Consider the following 8,382-nt stretch of genomic DNA (forward strand, 5'->3'; position numbering starts at 1 on the left):
GAGGTCCGCAAATTCACTGTTACTGATTGTGAGATATATTTTAAAATGTTTATTAATAGAAGAAAATAAAAAAGTAATATTTATTAATATTTAATATTACTTATTTCCAATTTTCAATTATAATAAATGTTCGAAGTGTGTCTCTCATTTCATTTAGTACACGTTTGGACATGTCGGATCATGGATCGCACTCAAGATCTCGAGGCAATTGCGAATGATGCTACAAGCATCGAAAATGCATTGGCGTAGCATATCTTCATTGGCGATTGGAATTTCATAAAAAGGATTTTAAATGTTCCCACAAATAAAAATCTAAAAAGAGAATTTAGATTGGGGGATTATGAGAGTCATGCAACTAAATCTACATTTTAAGTTATATTTTACTAATAGTGGATTTGCATATGAAATTTTTTTCATGTTTTGGTGGAAGAATGGGAAGCTCGAAGTTACCGTATTTTAGCTATGACCTATATTTTGTTAATATGTATTGTATGCGAGGAATAAATAAATCCATTTTACTTCCTGATTTCTCGACCTAACATAACAAAAGTAAATATAATATTAGAACAATAAATATTTTATAGCAAAGTGTTAAGGTTAAATGTTTTTTTTATAATATTCTAGATTTTCAAATTTTAATAGAGTCTTGAATAAATAATGCTAACATTGATTTTTTCTTAGAAATTAAAGTATCTTAATCCATCAGTAGATATACCGGATACACGGTTTATTTTATGATACATCGATTTTAGCTCTGATGTATGCTAGTATCTTCGGTAACGTATCGGCAATCATCCAGAGGCTATACAGCGGTACCGCCCGGTATCACACACAGATGCTCAGGGTCAGGGAATTCATAAGGTTCCACCAGATCCCGAATCCGCTCCGCCAACGATTGGAGGAGTATTTTCAACACGCGTGGACCTATACGAATGGAATTGATATGAACAGTGTTCTGAAAGGGTTCCCCGAGTGCCTTCAGGCCGACATCTGTCTTCATCTCAATAGAAATCTTTTAAGCAATTGCCGAGCTTTCGAGGGGGCCAGTCAAGGCTGTTTAAGGTAGTTACCCCCTAATTTGCACCGAAAATGGGAAAATCTGATGGGATTATTTTAAGGGGGTATTCTAGTTTATAGAAAACTAAAAAAAATTACACGAATTTCTTAAAATGAAATAAGTTAATATATTAGGTTAAGTAAAAAGTCATCGCGTTTTTTTAAAAGACATCTATCAGTAAAAACCGCAATTACTTTCTTACCAACAATATAAATATATCTTGATAGAGTAAAGTTTCAGCTTTAAAAATCTCTTTTTTAAATTATACGATACGACAATTTTTAATGGAGTTATGAGCAATTAAAGTCAAAATAATTCTTTTATTTAATCCGCGATAACTCAGTAATCAAAAGTCGTAGGAATATTTAAAAAAAACGATTTTGTAGGGAAAGTATCAAGCTTTCACGATAGGTAATCGAAAATTTTCTCAAATTCGTTTTGGACACGTTACAAATCCACAAAGTGAGAAGAAAATTTTTCGTCTTTTTCAGCTCGTAGTTTTTGGTATGTAAAAATTATCAAACTCATATAAACTTAAAAAATGTGATAAGCTTTTAAAAATAGAGATTTCAAGCTTTAAAACCCTTTTTTTAAATTTGAATTTCATTCATTATTGACGAAGATATTGTATATACAACTTTGAGCTAAAAAATACGCGATGACTTTTTACTCAACCTAATATTAATATAAAACTTTCTTAGACTTTATTTAAATACAAAATAGGTATTTAAAAATATTTGTTCGTATCCATATAGTACATCATAAAAAAGGCACACAAATTAAAAATCAAACTATACCGGGTGTTTCAGACCACCCGTACATCATTTTTATTTTTGCAGGATAAGATCCAATCGTAAAAATAATCAAACAAAAGTTGTAGAATTTAAAAAGATCTATTTATTTAGAAACAAAATAAACAAAATAAATGGCGAAAAAGAGTCGTCGCATAATATATATAATTAAAGATAATAGTCATAGATACATAAAATAAAATAAAAAGTACAACGGCGTATATTAAAATATAAAACAAACAAGTTTCGGCTGCTGGATTGAGCCCTCCTCAGATGTAAAAAGAATATAATATAAAAGACATAAAAGAATACAACAGAAAAAAATAATAATAAATCAATAACATTCAGTGACGCAACATTTTTAACGCGCGGAAATCAGCAAATGTGATGGATCTCGACATAGCTTAATGTTGTATGTGCGATGGGGCAATCAAACCGAAACTTGTTTGTTTTATATTTTAATATACGCCGTTGTACTTTTTATTTTATTTTATGTATCTATGACTATTATCTTTAATTATATATATTATGCGACGACTCTTTTTCGCCATTTATTTTGTTTATTTTGTTTATACATAAAGAGTCTTTACACCGCTGTTATTTAATCTATTTATTTAGATCTTATCAATTTGACCTTAGGTGGCATCGCCAAGATTAAATCAAGATCATGTCGATTTTTTTAAATGGAACATCTAACTTTTTATTCCAGTATTTAATAGCTGATGTTGAGAGATTTTCAAAACATTATAATATTTTTTATTGAGTACTTTTCAAATTATAAGACTTGAAAATTACAGTACCGCCGGCATTAGCATTACGCAAGGTGTTCGACCGACGGCTAAAACCTCTTGAATGTTGTTCAGAATCATGTCCTAGATAACATTTGTCAAGATCAAAGCTATTGAAGATTATTCCTCTTATTTTCATTTTTGCTAAAAATTTATTTTTACGTAAATGAAAATAAGAGGTATAACCTCCAGTGGCTTTGATCTTGACAAATGTTATCCAAGACATGATTCTGAACAAGTTTTTCTTATTATGAAACGAAAGTTTCATAGTAATGTGTAGTAACCTATTTCTTTTTAAAAATAATTCTTGAAAATTATATAATTTATATAGCCTATTTCAATGTAGAATATCCCCTTAAACTGCAAAATAATATTTTATCTAAAGAAGCTATCAGGTTGCTTAATAAAATGAATTTCAATATTCACGAAATGTTAGTATTTAACAATGCATCAAAACATAGGGATAATCCTCAAACTGCGTATATAGCTTCATTGAAGAAAATATCTGTGTGGAAGCCTTAAAAGTATTGACAATATTTTATTTTTATTGCTTTTTGTATATAGAAATAATTATCTTTTACATTATATAATTAATTCAAAAAGATAAAAAATTTTCTTGTTCCTTTTGCAAAACAGGGCATTATCCTTAAAATTTAAGACGACACACGCGCCTCCGGGTGACACTTTAGTTCATCGAGGGGATGTGCTGACTTCCCTGTATTTTATATCCCGCGGCAGTATCGAGATTCTGAAGGAGGACGTCGTGATGGCCATTTTGGGCAAGGATGACATTTTCGGCGAGAATCCGTGCATTTATCCGACGGTTGGAAAATCATCTTGTAACGTTCGCGCCCTTACATATTGCGACCTTCACAAGATCCATCGGGATGACCTGCTCGACGTCTTAGCTCTTTATCCGGAATTCTCCAACCATTTCAGCCAGAATCTTGAGATTACTTTTATCATGCGAGACGTGAGTACTAGTTTCTGGCTTTCTTTGCGCGCAATTTTTCAATTTAATATAAATTCAATTCTTCCTCTCTCTCTCTTACTTTAAATTTCATTATTATGACAAAAGAAAGATACAACTTTCATTTTTTCGCGTTTGTTTGGAAATCGTTTTATTTCTACATTTTCTTATGTATTTTTCTTCATGGGATCCGAAAATTATAATAATGATGCTATGTTTACAATCAAGGAAAAATTGATACATTGAAATATTGAATAAACAATTCTGAATTAATTTTTAAGTAATTGAAGTATAATTGACATCAATTTCGTAACGATATGAATAAGGATTTCACTCTTTATGTCAATGTACATTTTTTCTTGAGTATAGCGTCATTATTACAATAATGACGAGAAAAATATATAAAAAGATGTAGAAGAAAACGATTTCCAAATAGTTGCGAAAAAAAATTGTACTTTCCTTTATACAGGAACATTTTTTAATGTATTATATTCGATTTTACAATTTTAATATTTTTGTTGTAATTATATATAACTACTATAATTATTATTTAACTACTGCGTACGGCAATTTATATCGGACTGACATACGATCCTAACTTGCGCCCCTTCATTTTCAGGAAGAACAGGCTGGTGTCGACCCAATATCAGCAAGATTTCCTGTAAGTACTCCGACCGACGTCGACATCGACGCCAGGAGATTCGCTTTCCGTCCACCAAGATATCGTCGAGGACCCGGTGGTCCTGGCACAAATCTTATTCCCACATGTCGACAAGATTCCTTGCAGGACGACCAGGATGATTAGTAAGACATCACCTTTTATCGCATCAATTTTCTCAATTAACCGTTAATAAATTACTTTGACCGAGATATATTTCTGAGATAAATTCATTTAAATACATATATGTATTAGTTTAACATCAGAAAAATTACTGACCAGATATTGTAATCCGTACGATTACTATCTCGCGCTAAATTACTACACACAACGGATCACATGCATGTAGTTAATGTGATACAAATATTGCAATCAGTAAATTTTTGTAATAGGATTACACGCTAATAATAATGTTACAGTGTGAATTACATGCGTATAATTATTACAATTTATAAGTTATAATATAATACAAAAATTACAGTGAGCAAATTACTATAATAGAAAGATTACACATGAATCTATGAATACATTAATCTTTAAACTGTAATGTCCCGCCGCGTATACGTAAAAATGAGTATAGAAGAACTATAATTTTATTTTTATGAAAAAAATATATTTTTATTATACATGTTTCTATTTGACAACTATTGAACTGATCTAGCATAATTACGTTTCTATAAACGAGAAATATTCAAGCAACATCAGGGAACATCACGAATTGTCATGTACATACGATCTTAAAGGCTAAGCAACGTTGGGCGTGGTTGTAGTGGATGGGTGACCACTCGCAGAAAGCAATGCTAACTGAAAATTTATATAGCTTGGAGAGTGACCGCAGATGATAATAACAAAAGTTAAATGATATTAGAAGGAGGAGATCACTTTGGGAAACATTGTGATTTTTTTTTAGTTTCCGCACTAATATATATATACATATAGTTATACAACATTACTGTCTGTGTAGCATTCGGCCTGCAATAGTTTATAGCCTGAATATTTATCTTATAATACGTTTACTACTTTTCCTGTAATCGTCTGATTATAGTGCGAAAATATCACACAATTTCTTGTAATATTTACGTTACTATAATATTTTTGTGTGGTTTTTGTAATATTTCTATTACATAGTACAATATCTGATCAATGATTCTTTTCCTTAAGAAAGCTTGACCGTAAATGATGCTTCTCGTATTGATGTATTCATTTCATTGTTTGGTTTCTAATTTTATTATTATTTATACATACAATTTATTATCATTTATATTATTTATACGTACTTTTATATTAAACATAAAATATGCATAATCACGAAAATGAAAGTTTATCTATTTCTTTTTTATATCAGGGTCGAATAAATCACGTTTATAAAGTATCGCATAAAAATAACAAGTTATTTTTTAAAAACGATTTTTCCAATATTATTATAATATTATTATTGTATAAAAAATTGTGATATTATTACTAAATTGTTATTACAAAAAAGGCATACTCCGATACGTATATTGTTAATGACAGTCGCTATTTATAATGATTTTTTACAAAATTGCAAAATTACAAATATGCACTAATTTAAATAACTTCTTTTTTTTTAATTTTTTAAATTGTGGCGTTTTCAAGTGCCCCGACACATCAGTGTCTTAGAGTTAAATTCCAAAAGCTCATAAATTAACACACTACTGCCAAAGATGACAGATTAATTGATCAGCTACTTTTCTATCTTGCAGCGATAAAGGAAGCGGTCATGGTATCTTAGAGTTTAGCACGGACAAGGCGGGTCAAGACGTGACACCATTGAATTTAGAATTCGACGAGCCCAAACAAAGAAGCTCGACCTTAAACTCGATAACTGGTGAGCAATCATTATTTCTTTTATTCGGTCTCGTTTCGAGAAAATAATGTTCCGATTTCTCTCGTGTTTGCTTCTATTCTGTTTGAGGAATGTTATTTATTGCATGATAGGAGAGAATGGGATAAATCGGACCTGTTTGCAGTTTTTGCTTTCTATAAGGTGTGAATCGTAAATAAAGTCTGATCATAAAACCGAAGGTGCCGTTGGAAAGATCATTTAATTCCCTTCATTTTTGCTTCAGATCATTTTGACATATCTTTCACCTGTGTTGAACTATAATGGAAAATATTATATAAAAACGCTTTTTCTGGTTCGATTTGGAATTATTGGTTCCAAATCGAACCATTCCCTGGTCCAAATCGGACACTTCTATTTTTATGGACTTTTAGATAGAATTTTAAACTATTTTAATGTATTTTTGTTAGTATTGAGTAAAAACGAGCAATTTGACAATCAAATATAAAAATTTTATTTAGAAAAAAAAATTACTGACAATTTATATTTATATTAGAATTTAAATCAATAAACTCAATTAATCTGAGTCTGATAACTCATAATATTTTACTGATTTAATTCCTTGGACCAGATTTGGTCGGCCGACAACCGGACTTAAAAGTTATCTACTGTACTGTAGGTCCGATTTGGACACGGGTCCTTTCAAACTTTGGAACAAATTTTACAATAAATCGCAAAAGTGATCACAAAACACTTGATATTTTTGAATTCTACACTCTTTAATTATCTTAAATCAACTACCTTTCAAACGAAGGATGTCAATAAGGCCGTTTTTTAGATTACGTCAAAATCACTTCAAACTGTGCTATTTTATTCCTGTTGATGGAATTCACAACCCACTAGAATTGTCCAAGTAATTAGGTGCTGAGAATAAGACATTCTTACATCGCAGATTTACATGGGATATCACACACAGTTACAGTATCTGTTTCATTTCATCCTATTATCAATGAGTCTCCATCACTATACTTTCTCGAAAACTACTCGTATATATAATATAAAATATGTCAAAGCGGTTATTTTATCCCTTTGCCACATTAAAACCGAGCTCTGTATTAATCAGTGCATTTTATTTTGACCCAATATGTAAGCAATAATGTTGCTTATAAAAAATTGAATGATGAAACTGTAGTTTAAAATTAATTTAGAGAATTCAGAACATTTAGAAAATGTGATAAATATTGGGAAGAAGCTACTTCTTATTCTGTGTGCTTGTGAAACTTAAAGGATCGGCAGATTTTTAAATCGGTTCCATCTCATCTAATCAGATCTCCGTCTGTCCCTGGTACAACTCAAATCGATAATACAACAGTTACAGTTTGTGAAAATAATGTTGAATTCTTGTAACACTAGTTTTATACTGTTTTTCATGCTTGGAGCAGAACTACTAAATTCCAGCTTGTAGTTCAATTGAGAAATGCAAACATATCTTTTTGTATTAAGTTCCTTGCCTTTAATTGTTTATTTAACAGTTGTTCTAACGCTTTAGAGTGGTATTCGGCACATAGTAATAGTAAAAAAATCTCTTTCGCTTTATTCAAATAAAAATATTTTAATTGATTTCGCGATTACTTTTCTTATTTTATTAGTTTATCACTTTCTTATTCGATTAGCGTTGTCAACGTAGATTTTAGTATTATGCGTTATTTAGTAATTTCAGAATATTTCGATTTAAATAAAGTGAAAGAACTTTTCCGCTTGTGCTGAACCTACTCTGTAAAATGCTGTGATAGAAAACAGTTGAAAAGAGAAGAACAATCGGTAATTAAATGAACATAAATAGCACATAATACTAAAATCTACGTTGAGAACGCTAATTAAATTATTAATAATCGAGATATTGAATTACAAGAATTCAATATTATTTTTAAAAATTGTAACTGTTGTATCATCGAGTTGAGTTGTACCAGGGGAAAACGAAGATTTGATTAGATAAGATGGAACCGATTTAAAAATCTATCTGATTAGATAAGATGAAACCAAATTAAAAACTTGCCGTTTTTTTAAGTTTTACAAGCACACAGATAATATAAAAAAAGTAGCTTTTCCTTAATATTTATCACATTTTTTAAATGTGCCGAATTCTCTAAGTCAACTTTAAACTACAGTTTCATCATTCAATTTTTTTATGAGCAATATTATTACTTATTTGATTAAAATAAAATGTACTGATTAATACAGAGCTCGATTTCAATGTGATGGCAAAGAGATAAAATAACCGCTTTGATATACACACACATATATATATATATAT

At 30.1% G+C, this 8,382-nt stretch overlaps 1 protein-coding gene across 11 annotated transcripts in view; it reads left to right on the forward strand.

Annotated features, from left to right (window-relative positions):
- LOC108755588 (potassium voltage-gated channel subfamily H member 6) overlaps positions 1-8,382 on the forward strand; it is a 221,080-nt gene that overhangs the window by 200,000 nt on the left and 12,698 nt on the right. For all 11 annotated transcript variants that reach the window (XM_018498695.1, XM_018498694.1, XM_018498696.1 and 8 more), the window contains 4 exons: positions 753-1,062; positions 3,273-3,609; positions 4,226-4,410; positions 5,989-6,113. In XM_018498695.1, coding sequence (XP_018354197.1) covers positions 753-1,062; positions 3,273-3,609; positions 4,226-4,410; positions 5,989-6,113 — 957 coding nt within the window. The remainder of the gene's footprint in view (positions 1-752; positions 1,063-3,272; positions 3,610-4,225; positions 4,411-5,988; positions 6,114-8,382) is intronic.

This window comes from Trachymyrmex septentrionalis, unplaced genomic scaffold (genome assembly GCF_001594115.1).
Source record: "Trachymyrmex septentrionalis isolate Tsep2-gDNA-1 unplaced genomic scaffold, Tsep1.0 scaffold89, whole genome shotgun sequence".
NCBI lineage: Eukaryota > Metazoa > Arthropoda > Insecta > Hymenoptera > Formicidae > Trachymyrmex > Trachymyrmex septentrionalis.